We start from the raw sequence: 26,380 nt of genomic DNA, 5'->3' as shown, positions 1-26,380 counted from the left end.
TTCTAAAACGGAACCTGTTGGGATGCAGGTAAGAAGGAGATGGGGCGGCCCTTCCTCCAGCGGAAGCCCTTCCTCCAGCGGAAGAGGCATTTAAGTTGAAGGAATGATCTTAGGCAAGGAAGGAACTTCCTCTGGCCTGCAGCTGAATCCATGCTTCTGGAAGTAAAAAGGCCGTATAAATACCGTAATATAAATAAAGGTTGTGTGTGTTGTATTTATTAGTTACACATATATCCCGCTTTTTGTTCACTGTTGAATACAAGACGGTGATAGTAAGATTCCCAGGCAGTCTTCCCTTCCAAGCATTGACAGAAAGGCTGCTGATTCATGTTCCTTCAGCCCATAACCTGGTACCAGAAGGGAGAAGCAGAAGTCTCCTCCTTTTGACAAAGAGATAAAATCCTTGGCTTGGTTTGTTTTCTTCAGTGAACAAAGAAATAAAAGTTAGGTGTAAGGAGACATTAACTAGGTCCAGATCAACCAGTTCAAAACAATGTTTCTTGTATCCAGGTTTTACGACAGGCCAAACTTTTCATAGTGCTCTAGTGCAGACAGGAACATTTCTCGAAGAATGTCTTGGTTACTGTATCTGGGAAGGCTCAATACTCGAAAACAGGTGCTGGCTACAGGATACCATCGGTCTGGATTTTCTTTTCTTGCATCCTCAATAATGAGCGCAAATCTCTCCATCCCTTGACTTGGAACGCAGTTTGTTCCTGTAAGAAAAGCTGAGGAGACGGCACAAATTGAACAAGCTATACAGCTAGGAAATATATTAGTAAAAATGAAGTAAAATCTATGCACGTGGAGGAAGAAATGTGGTCCTGAGATAGGTGATGGGGCATGTGTGCAGAGTGAAGAAGCACGTCTGCAAACAGATAATACATGCACACCAGGAAGCTTCAACCAATCACAGTTAAATGTGTTGACAGCATGCTTACACAACTGCAATCTTCCTTAAGTTACATTAGTTAATTATTTAGTGCATTTTTATCCTACTTTTATGCCAAGGACTCAAGGCGCCTCATGTGTTTTTCCCCAACTCCATGAAGATGGTGTCAGGCGGGTAACAAGATTCTAGTCCAGTGCCACCTTAGAGACCAACTAGATTTCCAGGGTATGAGCTTTTGAAAGTCAAGCTCATCAGATGACGGGAGTTTGACTCTCAAAAGCTTAAATCCTGGAAATCTAGTCGGTCTTTAAGGTGCCACTGGACTCAAATCTTGCTCTTCCCCTCCTCCATTCTCTTCTCACAATGGCCCTGTGAAAGTTTAGGATGAATAACTGCCCCAAAGTTATCCTATGAGTTTCATAACATGCAGATCTGAGCCTAGGTCTTAGTACAACACTCTAAATGTTTCACCACATCAGCAACCATAAAACACTGTAAGACCTGCACCAGATCTGCAAGTATTTTATAAGGAAAGGACTAAGGATTTGGACAGCAGCCATGAAATTAACTGGGTGAGTTTAGGAAACTAATTTGCTCTCAGAATGACCTATTTTACAGATTTCTATTAATAAAAGGGGATACCTTGACATAACTGAGTTCCATAGAAAAAGGGGTGGGATATAAATTGATAGATTAAATTGCGTTATAAATCTTCTGAAGCAATGTTCTCAATGAAAGATTTTTCATTTTCACATTTTTTCACATTTTTTAAAAAAGCATCAACAGATAAGAAAACAGCAGAAGAGACCAAACTAAAACCACAGTCAACCACAGTGCACCTGAACCATCAAATACCTCTGTAAGCCCCTTTCTTTTAAGTCCCTCTTAAAAGGGCAAGGTTCTGGATCTAGAAAACGGAAGCAGGAAATGGATTCCATAGCTCAAGGGGCCCTATTGCAGTAGCACCAACCTAGTTTAAGGCAGGGGTCACACTGAATGCATACATACGTGAAACCGCCTTACACTGAGTCAGACCATTGGTCTATCAAGGCCAGCAGCAGCTCTCCAAGGCCTCAGGTGGAGATCACCTATTACTTGATCATTTAAATGGAAAATGCCAAGAATTGAACCTGGGGACCTTCTGCAAGCAAAGGAATTGCCCTAAGCGTCTCTCTACTCGAGACCTCTCACACAAGGATGCTCAAGTGTAGGGAGACACAATGTTAGCCAGGAAGCGTAGTTTAAAAAGACAGAGCCAGTGGAGATCACTCCTCAGAAGGTTTGTTAATTTCATCTTCGCCCCCCCAAAGGGGAGGTAAAATGGACAGAGCCTCTGGAGAGGTGAAGATGAAATTAACAAACTCTCTGAGATCGCTCACTTCCTGGCTAACATTGCGTCTCCCTATGCTTGAGCATCCTTGTGTAAGAGGTCCCATGTAGTGAGACTGTACCACTGAGCCACTGTCACTTTCCACATAAATATGATTATACGGTGGTAATAACTGGCTTTCTGTGCTCATATTTTGTGATGGTATGGGCTGCCCCTGGAAGCTGCCAAAATGAGCAAAAAATCTCAAGATAATTTTGGAGGGAGGAACAATATTTCTTTGTCCCCTTCTTTGTCCCCTCCTTTCACAGTCTTCTGCCAGCAGGTGAAGTCTTTTTGTTTTGTCCAACATTCCCTCAATAACCTCTTGTTCCTGCTCTATGTTTTAATGGTTGGTTTTGTGTTTTTACATGTGTGTTTTACTTTTATGATGTGTTTTAATGCTCTGTTTTTAAGTGCTAGCCACCTTGGGGGCCCTGATGGGGCAGAAAGGTGGTGTATAAACTGTAAATAAATCATAAATTGTTACCCAGAAAATCTTTCTTCTTTTCTTCTGGAAGCTCATGAAACACAGCCCAGAAATTCTTGATAGTTTCATCTGACTCTTCGTATCCGTGGTACCTGGCATTCTGCCAGAGAGAATAAAAACAGACCTATTAATCCTGTTCTATTAATCCTATCTTTTTATATAAACCCATATTATTTGCTCAACACACATTCAACATGGATAGTTTGGTTATTAGGATCTGCTCCACATGCTAAAAATTGGCAAATCCACATTTGGTGAACAAAAACAGTGGATAATCCTAGCTGACTACTGAATGTTAGCTATATAACTGTGAGGACTTAAGGCCATAGGAGATTCTGAACTTGAGATGCTGCCATCCATTTCTGGCCAAAAGAAGAAACTGAAGGGAGATCCGTTTGATCAACCAAGTAAGCCTCTTAACACCAATATGTCAGATAATACTCCCTGATCCCCATACGTGTTTCCAGGTCAGGCTTGTTCACTAATCTGAGGAGACTCTGCGCTGTGCCAAAATCTGTCTCGGGCTAGCCCAAGACATCTACCAAGAAACTACTATATGCTGTCCAAAAGGTACATCCCAGAATCCTTTGCGATGTTGCAGAGCATGCTGGGACATGGATCTTGGATCATGCAGTACTTCTCTCAGAGCTAAAGTACATGAGACGAATTACACAAGGACGCTCAAGTGAAGGGAGACGCAATGTTACCCAAGAAGCGTGGTTTGAATTTCACCTTTCTCTAGCTGGCAGAGATCACTCCTCAGAGGGTTTGTTAATTTCCTCTTTGCCTCCCCAAGGCTCTGCCAATTATTAACAAACTCTCCTGAGGATCTTGCCAGCTCTATTGAGAGGTGAAATTAACAAACCCTCCGAGGAGCGATCTTTGCAGCTAGAAAGAGATGAAATTCAAACTGCGCTTCCCGACCAACATTGCATCTCACTTCATTTGAGAGAGCTCGTGTAATTCGTCTCATGTAGTTTAGTTCCCACACCTGTGAAAATGCTGCCACCACAAGGGTCACTTAGATTGCTTCTGCAAATAAGCCCTCCCGAGGCCTGCACCCCTTTCGGGTTATACTCCTGTCTGTACATTTTCTCTTGGTTTTTTCATATACTGACCTCTTTAACCAACTCTTAGCCCAACACATGGCTGTGCATAAATGCCATGACAGTTTTAAAAATACACACTAAGCCCTCCTCATAATGCAACGAGCCACTTCTTATTGGTGGAGACAATGTATAACTCATCAGGTTGGTGCACCCCCCAAGCATGTCTTAAGGGAGCAATAAGGCTGGGTGCTGTAACAGCCAAAGCAGTAAGGACTGCAATACAGATGCTTCACTGCATTACTCAGCAAAGTGTTATTTCACGGACTGATTAATCTGACCATGTTAAAATGCACGCTCTGCTTAGGCCCATAATTACCTTTTCTAGTTGTTTCCAATTATACTCGGTACGCCCATGCAGAACAACTTGGAGTTCGACAGGAAGGAAGATTTTCCACTTTCTAGCTGGGCAGCCTCTTAAAAACCCACTCATGAAATCCACAAACTGCTTCTCAACGGAATCATTGAATATGTAATTCACATACGCGTCAACGTACTCATTTCTGTGAACATATCGACCCGGTATTTTATTTATAGATCACTTTTTTTTTCAAAATGTGTATATTCAAAATATTCAACTTCAAAATACTGGACTGGATCCCATGGACCTAATCCACTGATGGTGGCACCTTTGTCTAGTATAAAGCACTTTCCCCTGATACAAGGAGCCAGTTTGGTGTATTGGGTAAGAGCGGCAGGACTCTAATCTGGAGAACCGGGCTTGATTCCCCACTCCTCCGCTTGAAGCCAGCTGGGTGATCTTGGGTCAGTCACAGCTCTCTCAGAGCTCTCTCAGCAAAATGTAAAAAAGGAACAGCTTCTTGGCCGCCCAAGTGCCAACTGTGCTAGCCTAGCAGCTAAGATACAAAGCAATGAATCAGGAAGTCCCTGGTTTGAACTCCACTTTTGCCATTAGGTAGCTTTAGGTCTCTGAGCCTCAGCCCTCTGTCCCCAACAAGAGTAATAACGTTAGTAACCTTCAGTCGGGAGTGGACTGGGAAGTGAAAGCGGTGCTGGAGCAAGCCAAGCTGAGCGGCCACTGTGGTGCTACAAGCCAGCTCAGGGTCACTCCCTTCATGAGCTCTCCACGGAGCCAACCCCGGTTCGTGCCGTCACACAGCAGCTTTGGGGAATGGTTTGCATTAAAAAACAAGAGCTCAAATCAGCTCTGAAAGCAGTCGCTGAAGGAAGGAGAGTTCCCGCCTTTTCCCCAAGCTTCCCCCCCCCCCCCCGCCGCACCGTTCCCCGTCATGCAGAAACAGTAAGGGGAGGCAGTTTCCCCATTTCTCCTGCCTTGCAAGCACAAAATACCTCCATGTGGAGCAGACGAAACAGGAACCCTCCCCTCACTCTTTTTGCATGAGTGGAGGAAAAATGCATGGGACAAGGATGTCAGATTTTAGGGTTTGATTTGATGTTATCTGAGCAAACACATAACCACAAAACATACATTTGCCAGGATAATGGGTATGCTGGGGTAAAAGAGTATTTACAGGAGAGAATTGGCAGGAAGAAGGAATGCTTCGTCTTCTTACATTCTCCATTTCTCTCCTGCTTATTACCCCAATGCTTTGCTACAACTGGGGGTCACTTCCAACTTCAGAGCCTGATATGGAGCGGTGGGGGAGGTGAACAGCAGGAGGGACATTTGCAAGAAACAATTGGGTGTGTGTGTGTGTGTGTGTTAAGCACATCCATCAAGCCGATGCTCCCCTGCAAATGCCCCCTTCTCAAGGCCCTGCATCAGCATTAAGAAGGACCACACGGCTGAGAATATCTAGTTCCACCCAGACGTAACAATAATTTTAAAATAATATGAAACCATGGAAACCTACCTATTGTACTTAGTGACAGGAATGTTAGCACCATTTTCTTTCAATTCAATGAAAACTTTAGATCCTCTTTCTTCTTTCATTACCTGAAATAAAAACAGAGGTAAAACCAAAGCTACTGTGGATCATTGAGACATCATTATTATTTTGTTTATACTCTGCCTTTCTCCCCAGTGGGGGGTTCAAACTGGTTTACACTGTTCTCCTCTCCTCCATTTTTATCAATTTCTTTAATGTTCTGAATGTTGTGTGTGGGCATGCAAACCATCTGATCAGCATCCGAAATAAAAGTGGCTTGCCTACACATGAACGCAACAAGTCAGGGCTGTTAAGAGCATCAGCATGTCTTACTGTGAAATCTAGCATCATGCTTTCTAAGATGTCATCATATTGTTCATCCAAGACTGCTTGAAGACACCTAAAAGGCAAAAGAGTGAAATGAAACACACTAAACGCATTTGCTTAGGAATCATTTAACTGCAACTGGCTTCCAACTAGCAGTGCAATGCTATGCAGGGCAATCAATGGGCTTAGCCTGAAGTACCTCTGCACAGGATTGAAATTTAAGTATGCTCAAGCCTACAGTTTAGCTATGCAGTAAAATGAAAACTCTTGATACTCTATTCCTATAGAGAAAGATTTTTAAAAGTTAAGGACCACGTAAGGTCCACCTGAGAGCCAGTTTGGTGTAGTGGTTAAGAGCGTGGGACTCTAATCTGGAGAACCGGGTTTGAGTCCCCACTCCTCCACTTGAAACCAGCTGGGTGACCTTGGGTCAGTCACAGCTCTCTCAGGACTCTCTCAGCCCCACCTACCTCACAGGGTGATTATTGTTGTGCAGATAATAATAACATACTTTGTAAATTGCTCTGAGTGAGTGTTAAGTTGTCCTTAAGGGCGGTATGTAAATCAAATGTCGTCGTCATCATCATCATCATCATCATCAAAACACAAAACAGACACTTCCTCCCATATTCATTTTACAGTGTTTGGATCTGTAGCATAGTACTCCATACCTTCCTTCTATAGGAGACAGCTCTTTCAGATCTTCCAGAGTCAGTGGAATATTTGCCATCTTCTTGAATAGAGCGAGAGGGAAAGGGAAGGCAGCGATCTTCATATTATAGAGTGCCATTCCAAATACGGTCCCAATCAGAACATAGATGTCTTCCTGTGCTGGTGCCTAGTTTGAAAATTTAGCATATGTGCAATACAGCAATTAGATCTTTGAATGGGTAAAGTGAGTATCTAGTTATAAAGTGAACCATATGTTGGACTTAGAAGCGGTCTCTTGGATGGCTAGCAATTATTGATGGCTCCCCCATCTCAGTGAAGAACTGAGCCCAAAACTTGTTTCCAAAACTTCTTCAGGCTCTTTTGCCCCATTTTTATCAGTTGCTCTCTAGTGGACTGTCTCTTCTTCATAAGTGCTTACAGAAGTTCATTTTACTGTAATATGGGTTAAGAGAAAGCACTAAGGTTCCTTTCACGTGGAGGTTTTGCTCTAGGTTGGCATCCAAAGTGGAGCCATTTTGGGGAGGCACCCATACGATGTTATCCCCTTAATTATTCCCTTCCTGGTTTTCTCCTGATTTGATGTAGGCCTTCCCAAACCAGATTTGCTACAGTCTTTTTGGATACCATGTGGACAGGGAGGTACACATATCTGAAAGTCCTGGCCACACTGATGTCATACACGGAGGAAGGAAATGTCAAACCACTTCTGCTCATGTTTTGCCTGGGGTCACCATGAGTTAGTTGCAACTCAAAGGCACTTTTTTCCCTCCTTGAGTCGGCCTCCTATGGCTGCCCTCCCAGCCCCCGCCCATTCCATTCCATTCAAGGACTTTGGGGGGATGATTCTTTTAACTGGAAATAGCACAATAGCATCATAACAATCTATTGCCATGATCTAAATTCTCAGCTTTTAATAACAACTGTATTTATTGCTCTTCTAGACGGATGAGTGCCCCATCAGAGTGGTGAACAAGGTCAGTGTTGTTATTATCCCCACAATCCAGCCAGGGAGCTGAGCCCGAGAAGAGTGGCTTACCCAAGGCCTCCTGCTGAGCTCATAGCAATAGTGGGATTTGAACTAGCAGAGTGCCGATTCACAGTCCAGCCACTTAACCACTACGCTACAGCAGCTCAGAAAGCTGGGGGTTCAAATGAGCTAGTAGACTGTAGCAACTGATCGTTATAATTATTATTGTACTATAATGACCGAGAAATTGCCAGGTGTTTTTTTTTTTAAGTCTTCTGGTTGGGGAGGGAATGATGACTGCAGGGTGTTACAGCAAGGAAAATTCAGGGGAAACTGAATACTGCATTGCTGATGTGGATGCTTCATGTAGAAGCAGCCAATGATAGCATCTTCAACATAATAAGTGGTTCATTGGCCCATCTAACCCAGGACTGTCTATTTTGATTGACAGCAAAGGAGGTCTCCCTAGGGAAACGTGGCAAGCTACCCAAGATCCTTTATCCAGATACGCCAAGGACTGAACCTGGAACCTTCTGCATGCAAAGCAGGCACTCTACCACTGACCTATGACCTTTCCCCAAAAAGAAAATGCTCCACTCTTAATCCTAATAGGAAGAAAAAGGCACCACTGAAAGTCAGAACCCAGGATCTCTTGCTTACAAGAACAATCCACTGACATTTAATAGATTGCTATTGACATCAATAGGATCTCCAAGCGTCGCATCTCGTTTGACCCTGTGTAATCCTGGAGGACAGATTAGAAGGATTTGCATCTGATTCTGGGAGACACATAACAACAGACAACATAAATAACTGCAGCATGGAAGCAGAACCAACTTTGAACCATTTTACCTGGCTAGAAAACCAAATCAGATGCGACTCTTCAAAGTGCTGGAAGATCTGTGCTTCTGGGGCACACAGTTCCCTTCTGAGGACTGAGAAGAACTCTTGGGATGGCCCTCCGTCATCTATTCCAGGTTCTCCAATAAAACAGACCTGAAGAACCCAATAATAGTTAGATTATTTATATGAACTTTGGTGTACTTACCAACTGAGGGGGGAAAACACTCATATCCTGCTTTTTGACCTTAGGTCCACAAGGTGGCAAACATTGATTAAAATCACAACACAACAGAACAACAGCCTGCAGCCTTTGAAATTGGTACAGCCGAATCAGGCTTTGATAATAATGGTACATCTGAACTATTATTTATTTATTTCATTTATAGCCTTCCTTTCTTACTTAAAGGTGGATTACAAAACTTTGAAAATAGCCAGTTTGGCGTAGTGGTTAAGAGCACAGGACTCTGATCTGGAGAGCTAGGTTTGATTCCCCACTCCTCCACCTGAAGCCAGCTGGGTGACCTTGGGTCAGTCACAGCTTCTAGCTCTCTCAGCTCCATGCACCTCACAGGGTGTTTTGTTGTGGGGATAATAACAGCATACTTTGTAAACCGCTCTGAGTGGGTGTTAAGTCATCATGAAGGGCGGTATATAAATCTGTTGTTGTTGTTAATAATAATAATAATCAGCATAAAATATCCAATAAACCATGCAATTGGACAAAGATTTCAGAATTGGAAAACGTGAACCCCAAAAAATGTCTAAGGCATAACATACCATAATGCACAAAGGGGCTCACACTTAAGAGAGGCAAAAGACAATGCAGTTCATTCACACACAAAAAACACCACCTGAATTTAGTGGGGGTTACTTCTGAGTAAATTTGTATAGGATTACAGCAGCACAGCCTGATCCTAGGCATCAGAAGTGAACTCAGAAGTGAATGAAACAATAGCCCTTCAAAGTAAGAACTGCAAGAAATCCTATCCATTTGATTTACTCAGAATGAAGCCCTCCTAGGGTTGCCAACTCTAGGGAGAGAAATTCTTAGAAATTCCAGGATGGAGCCTGGGCAAAGTTTGCAGCGGGGAGATACTTCAGAATATGATGCCATATAGAGTCCACTCTCTGAAGGTGCTATTTTCTCCAGGGGAACTAACTGATCTCTGTAGTCTGGAGATCACAGCCACATCTGGATGTTGGCAACCCTACCTCTGAGTTAGATGAAGCTTATTTTCATAGAGCTGCCTGCCTCCAGGTGTGGCTGAAGATCTCCTAGAATTACAACTGATCTCCAGCCCTCCGAGATGAGTTCCCTTGGAGAAAATTTTCAGTGTGTAAACTTCCTGCTACTGCGGACGCACACACACATACACAAACACACACACTTTCCTTCTCTGTTGACATTTCTGTCTAGTGCCTTATGTAATCCAACTGCATTGTGATTGCATATGCAGTCAACACTGTTGACTATTATGGAATCTGGCAGCTATTGCTAGCATGGAAACAAAAAGCTGGTAAGAACAGGGCTTTTTTTCAGCTGGAACGCGGGGGAATGGAGTTCCGGAACCTCTTGAAAATGGTCACATGGCTGGTGGCCCGCCCCCTGATCTCCAGACAGAGGGGAGTTTAGATTGCGGGCAATCTAAACTCTCCTCTGTCTGGAGATCAGGGGGCGGGGCCACCAGCCATGTGACCATTTTCTCCGAGGGCAACCCACTGAGTTCCACCACCTCTTTTCCCAGAAAAAAAGCCTGGGTAAGAATAAAGCATAGGTTATTCTTGTTGTTGATGAAGGCAAGCCTGCTGATCTAAAAAAGGCTACATGAAAGCATTCAACTATACAGTGATTTAGCTGCCTACAATAATATTTGACACTTCTGTGTCATGATCTGAAGTATTGTGCTAATGAAGGTATCTATTTTTAGAGTCAAAATAAATATTCATCCTATGTGTCGTGGATTATAGCTCATATTGAGAATATGTATAGCATACTTAAGATTATCCTTCTTTCTACAAAACAAGATGGGAGTTCAGAGTTGAGCTATCTGAAAGAATTAAATGTTACAAGAATGGTTCCACATTTGACCTCTAATGCTATTACAGCCACCCCAGGACTGGATGCCATTATGGTATGTTTCCTTTCCCCTTCCAGTGATAGCTAACAGTGTAGAGGAGCACAGTGATAAACACCCACCATAATGATGCCAGGCCCTGGCACCAACCTGCCACTAGTGCTATGTCTTTTAAACTTGTATCTGTTTACCTTATGGGATTGTATTGAAATGTACTTGATACTGATTGTATTAACCTCATACTGTGTAATCCGCCTGGAGTCTCAGTGAGAAAGGCGGACTATAAATGACGTAAATTAAAATAAAAATAACATTTAATTCTGAGCTCAAAGAGTTTAATCTTGATATTCAACAGTTAAGTATTTCTGTTGATTGTTCACAGTGAAGCCCAAGATGTAGAAAGTTTAACCCAATGGTGCAGGTGACTGAACAAAATGTCACTTTATCCTGCGGATTGTTTTGCTGTCGAATAAATATATCAAATGGTTTCTGTTATTGTTTCATTGACAGTGTCATATTTCTGTTGTTCTTTGGTGGCATTATGAGTCATTTTAGAATGCTGAGTTGGCCTCACATCATAGGATGGTACTGAAGGACTAGAAGCATTGAGGGAGGGAAGGTAGCATGGCAGACTCAACAGCCGCCCGCCCATGCGCATTCTCTGCGGCAGCCCCCACCTTATGGAATGGCCAGCCCAAGGCAAGGAAAGGTCCCACTCTTGGCTTTCTGCAAACCATGCAAGACTGAATTATTCAGGAGACTCTCTACTCAGATTATAGGGTTGTGTCATAAGAAATAGCTCAGATACCTTGGTAAAGGTATCTCTTACAGAAACTGTGACTAGGCTATTGGGTACTGTACGCTGTATGCTGATGTAGATACGCTCCTATTGGATATAGACCAGGATGGGCAGCTGTGTTAACTCTGCAGCAAGAGTCCAGTAGCACCTATAAGACTAACAAGATTTGTGGTAGGTTATGGGGCTTTGAGAGTCATACAGCTCACTTCTTCTGAAGATACTGAATTCAGAAAAGTTCCATCTATGCATTTTGCTTTATGCTAGTTTTCAAATTCGCAATCACCACACCCCATTGTACCTGTTTCCATTAAATGTCCCAACTGTTGATCATATTGTATTTTTGCTCTGTGAAATATCCTAGGTATTGATTATATTGTATTCAGTTGCAGTATGTAATCCGCCTTGGATCTCAGAGAGAAAGTCGGAGTATAAATAAATAAGCGCCATATAAATCAGCAGAGGATTGCAGCCACCGAAGCTACTCGATAGGTTTCCTCAGGAGTAAACCCAGAGAGTTTAACGGGACTCATTCCCATACACAAGATTGCAACTGTGCGGCCGGGATTGCAAGCCTTTTTACTGGAAAAGAGATCCAAAAGGCTTTTCCGAAGTCAGCGTGCAACTTCTACCCCAAGCTCCTCCGTGCGGCTTACTCTGCAGCAAACCCACTTAGATCCGCTCCGCTCCCACGTCCTCCTGCAGCTCTTCCGCGCCGACTAGGAACCCGGCAGGCAGAAGCCCGACAGCGGAGGGGGCGGTTTTGCTGATCCGGGCAGGAAACACTTTTGCTTGCACAACCGGGTCGCACGTCCCGCCGCCCTTGGAGCGCTGCGTGCGCAAAGAAGGCGCCGCGGATCATGCTGGCCTCGCCCGCGTTCCGGCTCCTGAGTCGGACTCGTCCTGGGCGGCGGGGAGGGCTGCAGGCGGCGGCCGGCAGGGCTTTGTGCGCCGCGGCCGGGGAAGAGGAGAGAGCCGGCCAAGGACAGCAGCAGCGCCCGCCCTTGGAGCCCGGCCTGCTGGAGATCCTGGTGTGCCCCTTGTCCAAGAAGCCGCTCAGGTCAGCCTCCAGGCCCTTGCTCGTGTCTTCCTGCCCTGCTGCTAGCACGCAGATCACGCCTCTTCGCACCCCTCCTTTTGCTTCTATCTGGATATAAATTCGTTCCCACCCCCGTTTCATTCCACGGATCTGTACAAACGCTTTGCTGTCCCCGTCCCACCACCTCTCCCCGCAGTCTTTGCAGCTGCCACCCCCTTTCCGACCCTTCCAGGGGCTACTTTCAGTTTGCCAGCGCCAGGTTGGGAAGTTCTTGGAGTTTTGGCGGTGGGAGCCTGGAGGGGACAGAGTTCAGAGAGGGAACTCGGCAGGGTATAGTGGCACAGAGGCTACCTTCCAAAGAAGCTATTTTCTCCAGGGGGATTTATCTCCCAGGCCTGGAGATCAGCTGTAGTTCTGGGAGATCTCCAACCACCACCTCCCTACATCTCTGCTTGGAATTGCAGAATAAGTGATCTATACGCTTCGAAGAGGAGCGTGTAATTTTTGTTCAAAGCTAGTCCTGCTAAAGTATTACAAACAACTAGATTGAACAGACTTTAGAGCCATCTTGGTGCTTCAAAACCTGTCTGTAAAATAGGCAAGGCCCCCTAGTGCAGACAGGCCAGGGAAAGTGGCTTGCCTAAGTCCACATACCCTGTTCATGGAAGAGATCTGAATCAGCGAGTTCCCTCTCTCTTTTAGCCAGTAGCACTCTTGCATTTATTCCAGAAGGGAACTCCCATTAGGCTGTAGCAGCAAAAATAAACCGGAGTCTTGGGGCACTTTCAAGACTAACAAGATTTTATGCCAGCACAAACTTTAATGGGCAGAAAGTCCACTTCCAGACATGCCGCTGACAGTGAGTTTGCACTTTCCAAGGTGAGTGAAGTTCTGACCTCCAGGGACAAAAATGTCCAGTGCCACCTGGTTCTGTTTGCTAAATGGTAGCATACTTCTCAGACAGTTTCCCTCCTGGGTTGTGTCAGGAGTAGCAACACTAACATCTAAGGGAGAGGGACCTCTACAGCAGGGGCAAGTAGCCTGTTATAATTAGAGGCAACCGAAACCAAAACTCAGACCAAAGGATCAACAAAGAGGCAGTGTCAGAAATTCTGTTCACATAAGCAAAAATGTCCAGCTTAACATTATCGATAAATGACATTCTGATGAATAATCCATAGTTTCTGCAGCCCAAACACAGATGGTTGAGATTCTTTTATTAGTGACACACACTAGGCCTCACAAGCAGTCATAGCATACACACAGGAGCACCCTGTGCCGTTATTTTAGTGCCCCACCATAAATCTGCACTTGGCTTGCACTGTGGATTACTGGCAACTGTTCACCTGTTTGCCTTCCTGCAAAGCATCTCTAAGAAGCCCTTTAATCCCCATCAACATATTTTCCTGCTTCACACCCTGATTATTTTAGCATCCCACCTAAATGTCCAATATACCTTAACTTCAAGAATTCCTTCTAAAATTTGGTTCTGTACAAAGTCACAATTGGGCTCTAGAGCCATAGCTTACAGCATTGGCCACCCCTATTCGTTCATCAGTCACAAGTGCCTCATTTTTTAAAAAAGTATTATTTTTGCCTTGCATTCTTGCTTAATGTCAGCCACTGTGGATGTCTGTTATTTGAAAGAAATTTGGGACTTAAATTGTACTTTTATTTAAAGTCCAAAAGGTTGGTTAAAAGGCTAATCCACATGAAGTAATTTTAAATATATGGCCAGTCTGCCATCCAGTGCCTGCTCACAGGTGAGCCATAGACAAATAATTGCATCTCAGGCTTCTGTGGCTAATCTAGACAACAGCATCTGTTGCCCTATTGCATTTTTATCCTGCCATTACCCCAGGGAGCACAGGGCTGCACACATGGTTCCCCCTCCCTCTGTTTTATCCTCACAGCAATCTGATTCAGCTGAGTTGCTTGAGGTCACCCAGTGAGTTGTACAGCTGAGTGGTTTGTACCCAAGTTTCCTGCATCCATTCAACTATCTAGACCCTACACTGGCTCTCACATGGTAGTCATAAGATATATCTTGGTCTCAGGAATAAGGGTAAAAAAAAACCCAGTTATAGGGGCCTTCCTTCAAACTATGTGGGTTGAATTTGAGGGACTCTTTGGAAGCTTGTCAGGAGCACCCTCATGCTCCTCAGTAAGGGCAAGCAAGCTTCCTTGACAGATTGCTGATCTTCACTTGCAGTGCCTAGCCACGCAAGGGGGACGTGCACCTTCCAGAACATTCCGTTTGCATGTGGCACTGGTAAAGCCAGAGAGACTGGACTTATGTAATTGAACACGTCCCAGAATATAGGGGCAGAGGTGTAAGGATTCCTCAGCAAACAAGTGAAAAGACCCCCTAAAAGGTAGGAAGTTTGAACAACACACAGACATTTTGAAGGGGATCCTCAACAATGCAGAAGTCTGATCTGCCTATTTCCTATCTATTCCATGCTATTAAGTTGCCTAGCTGGTGAGGTCCACGCATGGAAGAGACTTCTGCAGGAAGAGACCGTAGCCAAGTTTAGATTGGATAGGACCTATGAGAGGGCTTTTTCTGTCGCTGACCCCAAAATGTGGCCTGCCTTCCTTTTAGAGCGGAGACTTGCCCTATCCATCAAGGTGTTCTAGACTGGCTTTAAAACCTCTAGAGAACGCTGGGTTTGGATTAAGGCCTGTGGATTCTGAGCTGCTATCAGTCTGGATTTATGAACCTTATACATCATATTGCATGTAACTGGTGGAGTCATGTTTATACACTGCTTTGAACGTCAGTTTGGTTGGATCAACTAAAAGCAACTCCTTGTTGCTTTTAAGTTAGTAAATCCAACATAGGATGCTGCCTTGTACTGAATGAAACCATTGCTCCACCAAGGTCAGTACCGTCTGCTTTGACTAGCAGTAGCTCTCCAGGGTCTCAGGCAGGTGTCTTTCTCATCCCCTCCTACCTGATCCTTTTAAGTAGCGATGCTGAGGATTGAACCTGGGACTTCCTGCGTGCAAAGCAGATGTGCTGCCACGCTGCCATCCTGAACGAATGCTGTTTATGTTTTCTAGGTATGAAGAATCCACCAATGAATTAATTAACGAAGAGCTGGGCATCGCTTATCCCATCATTGATGGCATTCCTAATATGATACCTCAGGCAGCAAGGATGATCGGCAAGGAGAACCAAGGAAAGGAATCTGAACAGACCTAGACGTTGGTCCTCTAGAAAGGGAAGGTGAGAGACACACGGGGACAGAAAAAATGTTCCCATCGCTTCCTACCATGACTGTACTCGTTCCACTCTTGTCGTTAGCCGGTCTGTTTTATTCGGCCAGCATGGATGAGAACTTTCCCCAGGGGTGCACAAGTACAACCAGCCTCTGCTTCTACAGCCTGCTCCTTCCCATTACAATCCCCGTTTATGTGTTTTTCCACCTCTGGACCTGGATGGGCCTTACACTCTTCCGCCACAACTAGGTTTCAAAGGGTCCGTTAACAAAGAATATGGTAGTGATCTGGAAGATTTTGTCTCATGGACCTGAAGTGATGGACCCCACGGCAGATTAAATACATCCCTATAAATATGCATCCAAGTCCATAAGAGATCTCGGTTCCTTTTAGGGCATTTCTCCACAAGAAACCTCTGCCTTCCTAGTTCAGCAAATATCGCGCCAAACCACATTTCATGGGAACCATTAGAAAGAAGCAGTCATGGGTTTGCACAAGAATGTCCTAGGATGTACCAAATCATGTGAACAAGATGTCACATTCTCTCCTCGTTTGCAAGGTGGCTACTACAGGCTGACCTCTAAAGTAGCACGGAGGTAGATAGTGTGACTGTATCAAGTTCCTTAAAAAAAAAAGAAACAACCCTGTGCAAAGGTACCCTAAGGGACAGCAATCAATGATGCTTTACAAGCAACACATAGAAGAGCTTGTTTCCATGTAGGAATTTTGTATTTGTGCATTAGATTTTGGGTTCTCAGGGTACAGATGATTTAAAATCAGGCATGGTAGTAAGGGGGAATATATTCTCTTGCATTTCGCTATACAGTTGACTTACGGATACCGTGACTGTTTGAATTCATGTGTGCAAAATGGTTGGAATTCCCATATGGTGCTATGAAAATGGTCAGCATGGGATAAAAACGGTATTGAACAGCAAACTTGCCTTTAAATAAAAGTATCTTTAAGCCTGTGTAGACTTTGCATTGTTTAATAGTTTTCTACTTGTGGATTTTGATTTAAGGAGGACTACAATTTTTATTTTAGTTATGTATAGACTTCTGACTATAAATGTTTTGGCAACCACTGGCAAAGTCACAGAATTTCTTTTTTACATTATCTGTTGCCTGAAATCCTTTCTTATTATGGAAGCAGCTTTGTGAATCTGCAGAATATAAGTCCAGTTTTGAAATGTGTGTGTTGCCACTCATTTGTAGGCTAACAGAGTGTAAATATTTGTACTTAAACACCTGGATGCTTATCAGGATATTCCTGTTGTCACAGACAAGGCCCGATTTGGAAAAGTTAGGAATAAGGACTCCTAGATAAAACCTGTGCTTGATTACCTGTATCTCTTGAAAGCCCTTTTTCAACCGAAAGGAGATACGTTTATTATGAATGCATTCTCTGACAGAAAAAAAATAAAGTCCTGGCAGTGTATGTGTTTTCTAAAAAATATTTAGGTTTATTGGAATACATTTAAAAAGGGTTTATGGGCATGACTTGGGGATGGGAAAACAAGTGTTCATTTCAGTTTGTGTGTTTCCCTTTTGTGGGGAAAAACGGGTAACTTCCCATAAGATGGCAGCATTACGTTGTTCCAGAAAAAAAAATCCAGTCCCAATGAGGAGGACTTGAGTCCTGGGGCAGGCATTCAGACCTTGACGCGTACACAGATATCCTGCCTCTGCTACAAGTATTTTGCTGAATGGTGATATGTAGTATGGATCGCAGACCAGAGGAAATCTGTCAACTGTTATCATGAAAAATACTCCTGGAGGACTATGTCACACTACGATGGATACAGATGATGAAATCTCCTACCAATCTCTCCGTGTAAAGTTCTCTTCCTTTTAGGCAGCCTTTCTACCTGGTTGTTGTTGAAGAATTAAGAATTGCTTCTGCCAATACACTAACTGCAAAGCTTAACGCCCCCACAAAGAACATCTTCCCACAATGGCTGTGGTTGGTTGGGAACATTTGGCAAATACCAGCTTGGTGGGGCGGGGATCAGTCATGAAGGGTCAAGACTTCCTGGAACAATCTGCTGTGTACATAGAGACCCAGATTTAACTTAGGTTAACCTCACTTAAATTCTGTTTGGGTCAAGTTGCAACTTAATTGTCCCGCGGATTTCAACAGGTGTAAATGCAACAAATACAAATTGTTGGTTGTTGGGGGTTTTCCGGGCTGTATTGCCGTGGTCTTGGCATTGTAGTTCCTGACGTTTCGCCAGCAGCTGTGGCTGGCATCTTCAGAGGTGTAGCACCAAAAGACAGAGATCTCTCAGTGTCTCTCTGTCTTTTGGTGCTACACCTCTGAAGATGCCAGCCACAGCTGCTGGCGAAACGTCAGGAACTACAATGCCAAGACCACGGCAATACAGCCCGGAAAACCCCCAACAACCATCGTTCTCCGGCCGTGAAAGCCTTCGACAATACAATACAAATTGAGTTGGAGCTCTTGTGTTTTCCACAGCTAAACACTAAAGACCCAAATGTATCTGTGCCAAATACCATTTGAAATGGTTCTAAGACTGATAAGCTTTGCTGCATCTTATTCAAGCATACATAACAACAAACTGGAAATTCTGACCTCTATTCCTTTAAAAGATTTTTAAGCCCAGTGTTTCTTGCAGGCAACTCGGGCTGCTGGATGTGCTACTTAACTGTAAAGGTTTCACTGGAATATAGCATAAAACAAGAATGCTTTGTAACTTAATCAGAGGAACGAAGTGTAATTTCTTACTTTGAGGAAGTGTTGAAACTGGTTCGTTTCCATATTCCTTATACACACCCACGTATCTTGGAGCAGATGTTGTCTCCTCACATGCAGTTCTGTGATGGCATCAGGGCGTGGCTACAAGGACACAGATGTTACGTTACAAACGTATAGTGTGTTTTGCAATTCTGCTAGGCATCTGAGGATGCACCTACCCTGCTGCAGAGACCCTGCAACATGTGCCGGTCCAAATCGTGCAGCAGAATCTTCGCTTCCGTATCCAAGATACAAGGGAACCGAACAGAAACATATAAAGGGAACTGAAATGACAAAAGAAAAAGTAATCTGCAATGTGACACCCATATATTTTAAAATCAGGTTTAAGAAGCTTCTTGGGAATGTAGGAATACCACTTCCCCCGTATCTTCCAACATTTAACACCATTGTGTCCGTGAGAACATGAAATACATTTCACTGTAACACACATGTTAGTGCTTTCATTTCTCTCAAAAATAGCAATATTTTTGAGAGAGATCTGGCAAGGTGTACAGCCATCCAATAGCCAAGGGAGGTTACTTTTGCTACTATAGGCATGTTAAAATGCCAAACTTTCTTGGAGATAGCATCCAAATATTCCCCTATCAACTGCCTCTCTCCCTGATCACACAAAAGTGTAAGTGGAAGACTGTGGTATATGGTAGTATTTAAAAAGCTCCATCCAGTCTTTTGAGAGCTGCTGTAGCACAGTGGTTAAGTGGTTCGGCTGCAAATCAGCACTCTACTGGTTTGAATCCCACTACCGCCATGAGCTCAGTAGGTGGCCTTCGGTAAGCCACTCCTCTCAGCCCCAGCTCCCCAGCTGTAATGTGGGGATAAGAATATCACTAACTTGTTAGTGAGGCACTAATCTGTCTAGAAGAGCAATATATAAGCACAGTTGTTATTATTATGCTGAGAATAATAAGAGAATTCTAAGTAGACATGGGCACGATCGGAATTACGGTCTGAAAATTGCCCCGATTTTGGCGTTTGCGCCATCAGGACCGGGCTGATCGGTTTCGTCCACGGCTCCCGGTTCAGCGCTCGGGTGGGGCGCTCTATTGGGTCTCGATCGGATCGATCGGTTTATGTTCGGGATTACAGTCTGCAGACAGTCTGGTGCCAGCCATCTATTCCCGAGGGAACGGAGCCCCGTGGAAACGGAGCCTGAGGAATGCTGGAGCTGTTTGCTCTCCTTCTGTCGCCCTGGAAACGCAAATGGAAGCCCAGCTTTCCTTGATCAGCAGGGCTTCCTTCCAACCACGGAGCAGCCAGAAAAGCGCGCGTCCGTCTTGTCCATTTGGGAGAAGAGAGGGGAGGGCGGGGGAAGGGGGTGTTCTTCTGTAGCCATGGGCACTCAAATCTCCTCGAATCTCCTTACCCACCTCCCTTCGTTGGCGGGGAATATGCCCCGCTCCACTTTGGCCCGGCGGCCGGGCACATGGGGGGTGCCGCCGGCGAGCGGCCAGACCCCCCACCCCCACAGGGGAGGCAGCTCGCTGCCGTCTCCCTGGGCCTGCTGGGCCCAGCAGCCGCCATCACCCACCATTCCTTTAGCGCTGGAAACCGCGGGGCGCCCTCCCGCGTCAGTCTTCCCGATCCCCAATTCTGCATCGGAAACGGAACTTGATCGGTGAGATTCGGGAACCAGGGTTCGGCGGCAGCACGGAATCACGATCAGCTAAATCGGGATTATTTTTTGGATCATGCCCATGTCTAATTCTAAGCATGAAAAAAAACCCACAAGACATGTCATGCTTACCTTCACTTCTTCGAGCTTTGAGCAAATTCTTCTGTGCATCTGTTTACAAATATAATAGAAAAATAAAATATTTAACATATGTTGATATCAGGTGCCTTACAGGTTGCCCCTTTGAAAGCTATAAGGATATGACTTAGGTTAGCATTTCCCATCATGTGGGTTGGGACCCAAAGCGGTTGTGAAGCCTCTGAAAATGGGTCGCAGGCCAGCTATCCCTAATGGCAACTCCTACCCTTTGCACTCTTTATTTATTTTATTTAATTCAATTTATATTCTGCCCTCCCCGCAACAGCAGGTTCAGAGCAGATTACGTGCAATATAATGCATTTAAAATAATATATACTTTAAAATACATATAAAACCACATAAATATTTAAAACAGTATAGCAGCACTTCTCGAGAAAATCCACCACCCAGTCCTCCCCAGAGATGTTTAACAGAAGGCTGGGTGGTAGATCCATCTGGTAGGGGGGGGCACATTTTCCTTTATTCAGCCGGCGGGGAGGCCTTAGCCAGCATCAGCCGTACGCCTGGCGGAACAGCTCCGTCTTGCAGGCCTGGTGGAAAGATAACAATCCAGCCAGGCCCTGGTCTCTTTAGACAGAGCGTTCCACCAGGTTGGAGCCAGGATCGAGAAGGCCTGGCTGTTTATCGCTGGATCGAAGCATCCTCCAAGGCTCATATAGGAAGAGGCGGTCCCACAGGTACATTGGTCCCATTCTGCATAGGGCTTTATAGGTTAATACCAAACCCTTGAATCTGATTCAGTACTCCACCGGTAACCAATGCAGCTGGTGCAGTACTGGTGTTATGTGTGCATTAGAAGGCACTCCGGTGATGACACACGCCGCTGCATTTTCTCATCTCTCCTTCCTTTCTACCTTCTTACATTCTCACCTTGCCTTCCTCCTTTGCAACAATGAGCTGGAGGGGTGGGGGGGGGACTGTCTGGCAACTATTAACTTTAAAATAGTGGCTGGAAGAAGGGAGGAAAAGGCTGGAAAGTGGGCAGGAGCTGTCCAGCACATGGAAAAGTAAAAGGAGGAGAGAAAATGGCATATGCGAGCATAGGTTCTGTCTTGGCGCTGCTCCTTAGCAGCCCAACCTCTTGCCCAGCCCCCTGCAGTGCTTCACAGCCCTCTGCTGACTGTGGGAGATGTACTGCGCTGAGCCAGTTGCCCCTCACTTCTTGCTGCCATCTGCCATCTTCCCATATCTCAAAGGGGCGCTCTCGGGGCACCATACCAAAAAGGCTGGGAAAACCATTGACCTAGGTGAACATTTGGCTCTAAATCAAGCTATATATTGAAAGTACTCTGGAGTTGTTCTGTTTGGCTGGATGTATTTCTAACAAAAAGCCCGCAAAGAACTGGCTGGTTGGTGCAGATCATTGTGTGAAATTTAATCCCCATTTCTTGGCCTTGGTGTCCCCCTAGGGCTGTCAAGCTATAATGTTGCTGAGACAACAGGTATTAATTCACCTTCTTTGCCACTCCGAAAAAAAACACACAACCCTGTCAGGCTGTAGAGTTACTCATGCACTACAATCCCACAAATCAGACTGCAGCCTTTGTTTCCAATTACAAATTGTCAATACTTAGATGTGAGTAATTGGAGCTCTTAGCTACAGTCAGACTTGGGAGAATACATTTTGTTCTGAAATAATATAGTTAGATGTTCCCAACTTTAAGAACTGTTGGAAGTCTGAATCTCAGCATGGTGAGAACCACCCAGGAGAGCAGTACATTTGGTGGATGTCGTACTTACTTGTTCAGGATTTTGCCTGGGCTTCCATTTTGGAGGATGCAGCATTTTTTTCACTTCAGGTATATAGAAGTTCTTTTCCTGGATCCGGAAACCAGTCCTGCAATTTACCTACAAAAACAGCCAAACAGGAAAAGGACCAAAGTGTTGTGCAACGCTTAGTATTCTAGTAAGAACACAAGGCGTTGCACAATAAAATCAAAGGAAAACTACTATAAAATTAAACCAGCAGTACAGAACAAAGAATGCATGATAACACCTTACATAAAGGCAAGTTCCAGAAGGGTAGCCATGTAAGTCTGCTACAGCCAAAATAACCAAGATCCCTGGGGCCAGGGCTTTTTTTCTGGGGAAAGAGGTGGTGGAACTCAGTGGTGGAACTCAGGACCGCACAATGACGACACTTTGGGTCAGACGGAACAAGGGGGGAGTTTTTTAAAGTTTAAATCACCCTCGGCAAAAATGGTCACATGGTGGGTGGCACCACCCCCTGATCTCCAGACAGAGGGGAGTTTAGATTGCCCCCCGGCCATGTGACCATTTTTTTTTTAACTATTTATTTTTCATTTTACAATTTACAATATTCATAAATACATATAACAATAATACAAGAAACAAACCTTGGAACGGTCAATAACAATAACAAAGCCAATGTAATAGACTACAAAAACAGTGCAAGGGGGAACAGTGAGGAGATATTCTCATAATATAGCTAAGAAGCTAAAAGTATTGATGTCAGCATTAGGCAGTTGATTAGTATTGTATAAGTAATTCAAAAAGGGCAACCATTGCGTAAAGAATGATGACTGATACTGTGGTTTATCAATAGAATGAAGATGGTCTGCTATTTTTTCCATAATAAAAATATCCCATACTTTCCGAACCCACTGTTGTAGCTTCGGAAGCTTGTCTGATTTCCAGTGTGCTGCTAGAAGCATTTTTGCAGCATCAAGTAACATAAATATTAAATTTTTCCGCAGCCATGTGACCATTTTGAAGAGATGCTGGAACTCTGTTCCACTGTGTTCCCGCTGAAAAAAAGCCCTACCTGTGGCATCTTAAAGTCTAAAAATTGTATCATGCCACGAACTTTTATGAGTCAGAGCTCATTTCCAAAATGCATGAAGTGCTACAAAATCTTACATGACCATCAATTTGTTAGCCCCTAAGGTGCCAGAAGGCTCTTCGTTACAACTCAGCAGCATTAACACCCAGAGATCAATCTTAGAGAAAGCTCTGACAGCTAAGCGAAGAAAAAAGAGTAGACGACATAAGGCTGGGTTTCTCTGGGCAAGGAGTTACAAAGAAATTCTTACAGCTACTGAGAAAGCTTTGTTGCACCATTCTTGTCTCCAAAAAGGAGAGGGCCTGGGGCAGAACCTCTCAAGACAACCTCTGATTTCACATTCACAAAAGGCAAATGTGATGTCTGCTGTGGTAACTTGGAAATGGCCTCATGCACTCCGTCCGGTCTAACAGGTTAGCGAATAGAAAATTAGGACAAAGTTTCTGAAACCAGTTGTGCAAGGAATCTTTTATTTGGCAAGTGTCCCACCATTGTTAAAATGGCACCAGCTTTTGAGCCAACCACAGGAAGATGTAGAAAGAAGTGAAACAATATCCTAGTCTGTATCAAAAGGAACTGGCTATATTGATGACTTGCTACATTAGATCAATACTGCTAACATGTTTTTGGTGCCCATTTCTTAGTATGAAGTCTGGCACTTAGTATGAAGTCTGGCACTAAGAAATGGGCACCAAAAACACGTTAGCAGTATTGATCACATTAAGGCTGCTTGAAATAGCTTCCAGTGGGGCTGCTGCAGATAATGACTGCAAGATAGAGATGGAAACAGCAAGTGGCTTTTTTTTATGCCATGGAGTTTCTACAACTACCTCACCACTCCCTGTGGCCCTCATCCAAGCTGGGGCCCTGCACACTTTTCTGATGCATTTCTGATTTCCAGGACCGGGGCAGATTCAGGGGGGACACAGGGACTTATTTATATCCAACCTTTCTGTTCAAAAGCTGGCTAAAAAACACGAACTCCTATCACAATACAAACACAAAAAACTATAGTAATACAAACACGATATCCCACCGCATTACATCAAATTGGCAAAATCTCCCCAAGCCAAAGGCTGCACCTCCATGTTGCAGTTCCTTTTAAAGGCATCAGCAGTCAAGGGGTGGAGCTGAGCAGGTGGAAGAGCTCAGCCTAGATGGCAAAGCTCCCCCTTCTCCCCGGAAAAGGCAGCTACCATATGTGGCCTATTTAAAAGGAGCATCAAGTTGCCGATTGCAGCATGGAAGCTAGCCCTCCACCTGCCTTGAGGAAGGTGCAGTGGGTCACCAGCCACCACTGCATGGGACAGGGGAAAGCACAGTTGGCAAAAACAGCCAAGGAGGACATGCCTAGCAAACATCCCACCAATGCTCTGTTTAGCAACACTGCAGATGCCTCGGAGCTTCGGTTCAAGGGTTTCACCTACCTCATATAAAACCTGTAGGATGAACATAGGGTAAATTATGTCCCTATGTCGGTCCAACTGCTCCAAAGATCTTATCTGTTCAATGATGGAAGATAATTTGAAACTGGAAAGTCTTCGATACAAGTCCACCAGATCCTTGAAGAAGGGAACGTTGAGGTTGGACAACAGAGATTCTGTAAAGAAAGTGTCTCATTATGCACTGAGCTGCAGAATATCCCTAGACAACTTTTCCCTGGGGCTTCCCTTTCCTTTAATTAGGAGACGGTGAAATAGAAAATCAAATCAGTTAAATAAATACAGAACATTTTTCTCCTGGAGGTGTTTTCAGCATGTATTCCCACACCACTTTGGGACCCTCCAGCCAGATTTCGCGATCAACCCCTCCCTTACTGAGCATTTGGCTATTTTCCGGCTGAAGAGACATAATGGCTTGTGCCAACTGGCAAAGCAGAGAGTCCGACTGGAGGTCCTCCTTCCGTAAGATTACAGGCAGGATGAGAAAGACTCTGAGTGCTTCGGGGGAAGTAGCAGAGTAGAGCAGGGACTGTACAAGCTTTTTAACAGCTTTCATCACCTAGGAGGAAAAAAATGCAGTGATAAAACATTTAATTTACACCATTTTATGGTAATAAAGTTGAATGCCATGTCCAGTATAATCCGAAAGTATCTTTTTCTCCTCCCCATCCCCTTTTGTTTTTAATATGCATCCTGGTGAAGATTTGGGGTAAACTCAAAAGCTTTCCAGATGCTTTGCATATTTTATTTTTGAATTTTCATTGGACCAGCACTGCTACCTACACAATCCCGTCAGGCCCACTTGAGCATTCGGTGGGAATACATCTTTAATGCAAAAATCAAGAAACACTATTTTATTTCATTGATTGATTCTGTTCTGGACATTATTGTAGGTGGATAGCCGTGTTGATCTGTAGAACACCTCGATTTCAGTCCAGTGGCACCGTAGAGACCAACAAGATTTTCATGGTCTCCAAGGTGCCACTAGATTCAAATCCAGCTGTTCTACACATTACGTGAGATTCCCAAGTAACGTCTTACCTCTGTGTAGACTTTAGGCTTTTCTACAATCTTGTCAGAGAAAAGGAGCACAGCTGACATATTTATACCTGCAACCCCCTGAGATGTTCTGAAATGTTCATCTTGACTGGAAAAATAAGAGCAGATTACAAACTGCAACTTCTTCTTTACTGGGTCAATATACAAAAATGCCTGATCGAACTGGAGGAAGAGAACTGTATGATATAACTATAAGGGTGTCAGTGTAGCTGGAGTACATGTAACCTTCTACCAAGTTTATGTGGTAAACTCTGTTAGATTTTCTAGCCAGTAACCATTTGGGGCCCTTGATGGAGCTTAGGAGAAAGTGGAACTTAAAACACCCCTTCAGTTTGAAACCAAACCAAACTAGATGTTACAACATATACAAGTCTATCATGGGGACTCAACCATGTCACAGCTGTTTAAAAATGCCCTGGGGTTAGTGCATGTGGAGCTCCCCTTCTGATGGGGCCAATAACATGCTTCCTGGTGTCGTTTCAGCTCAGGAAATGGCATGGAGGGGAGGCAGAAAACTCTTTACCCCCCAGTTATATCTCTGGTTCTTCTAGCTCAGTATTGCCTATTCTGACTGGCAGCGCCTCTCCAGGCTCTTAGGCAAAGAAAGGCTTTCCCTACCATGTATTCCCTGGGATTCCTTAACTGGATGCAACAGCAATCAAACTTAGAATCTCCTGCATGCAAAACTGGCGCTCTACCACTAAGCCATAAACAGGCTCAGAATTCAACATCTTGAGAATTTTTTTAAAAGAAATTTTTGAGTTGTGAACAGAGGCTCGAATGTATGTGCGCAATGTCTGGTGAAATCTCCAAAGTTACAGGGAGGCGAAGTCAGAATTCTAGAGGTGGTATTTCTCTACAGTTCCCCATGACCAGCAGAAT

At 44.3% G+C, this 26,380-nt stretch overlaps 3 protein-coding genes across 3 annotated transcripts in view; 2 read left to right on the top strand and 1 right to left on the bottom strand.

The window, feature by feature from the left end:
* Positions 1-220: 220 nt before the first annotated feature.
* LOC129337022 (probable E3 ubiquitin-protein ligase HERC4) overlaps positions 221-26,380 on the bottom strand; it is a 58,046-nt gene continuing 31,886 nt past the window's right edge. The window contains exons 11-24 of the mRNA XM_054990469.1: positions 25,481-25,586; positions 24,815-24,998; positions 24,425-24,597; positions 21,935-22,042; positions 20,168-20,206; positions 18,582-18,686; positions 18,394-18,504; positions 8,523-8,666; positions 6,703-6,869; positions 6,038-6,104; positions 5,690-5,772; positions 4,174-4,357; positions 2,749-2,848; positions 221-728 (exon numbers count right to left, since the gene is read on the bottom strand). Coding sequence (XP_054846444.1) covers positions 514-728; positions 2,749-2,848; positions 4,174-4,357; positions 5,690-5,772; positions 6,038-6,104; positions 6,703-6,869; positions 8,523-8,666; positions 18,394-18,504; positions 18,582-18,686; positions 20,168-20,206; positions 21,935-22,042; positions 24,425-24,597; positions 24,815-24,998; positions 25,481-25,586 — 1,786 coding nt within the window. The 3' untranslated portion in view covers positions 221-513. The remainder of the gene's footprint in view (positions 729-2,748; positions 2,849-4,173; positions 4,358-5,689; positions 5,773-6,037; positions 6,105-6,702; positions 6,870-8,522; positions 8,667-18,393; positions 18,505-18,581; positions 18,687-20,167; positions 20,207-21,934; positions 22,043-24,424; positions 24,598-24,814; positions 24,999-25,480; positions 25,587-26,380) is intronic.
* Positions 12,194-15,631, top strand: PYURF (PIGY upstream open reading frame). Its single transcript, XM_054990470.1, has 2 exons — positions 12,194-12,444; positions 15,490-15,631. The coding sequence occupies exons 1-2, from the start codon at positions 12,245-12,247 to the stop codon at positions 15,629-15,631; spliced, it is 342 nt and encodes a 113-aa protein (XP_054846445.1). The 5' UTR covers positions 12,194-12,244.
* PIGY (phosphatidylinositol glycan anchor biosynthesis class Y) lies at positions 15,682-16,618 on the top strand. The gene has a single exon (XM_054990471.1). It carries the CDS (start codon positions 15,682-15,684, stop codon positions 15,895-15,897), a length of 216 nt encoding a protein of 71 aa, XP_054846446.1. The 3' UTR covers positions 15,898-16,618.

This window comes from Eublepharis macularius, chromosome 10 (assembly GCF_028583425.1).
Source record: "Eublepharis macularius isolate TG4126 chromosome 10, MPM_Emac_v1.0, whole genome shotgun sequence".
Lineage (NCBI taxonomy): Eukaryota > Metazoa > Chordata > Lepidosauria > Squamata > Eublepharidae > Eublepharis > Eublepharis macularius.
The sequence above is the reverse complement of the archived record's forward strand: the minus strand, read 5'-3'. Positions and strand labels throughout refer to the sequence as shown.

What these genes read in the sequence shown, in the direction of transcription:
- PYURF (XM_054990470.1), top strand. Translation starts at nt 12,245, where the DNA reads ATGCTGGCCTCGCCCGCGTTCCGGCTCCTGAGTCGGACTCGTCCTGGG. An exon ending in TTGTCCAAGAAGCCGCTCAG is followed by an intron (nt 12,445 to 15,489) that starts GTCAGCCTCCAG and finishes TATGTTTTCTAG; the next exon opens with GTATGAAGAATCCACCAATG.
- PIGY (XM_054990471.1), top strand. Translation starts at nt 15,682, where the DNA reads ATGTTCCCATCGCTTCCTACCATGACTGTACTCGTTCCACTCTTGTCG.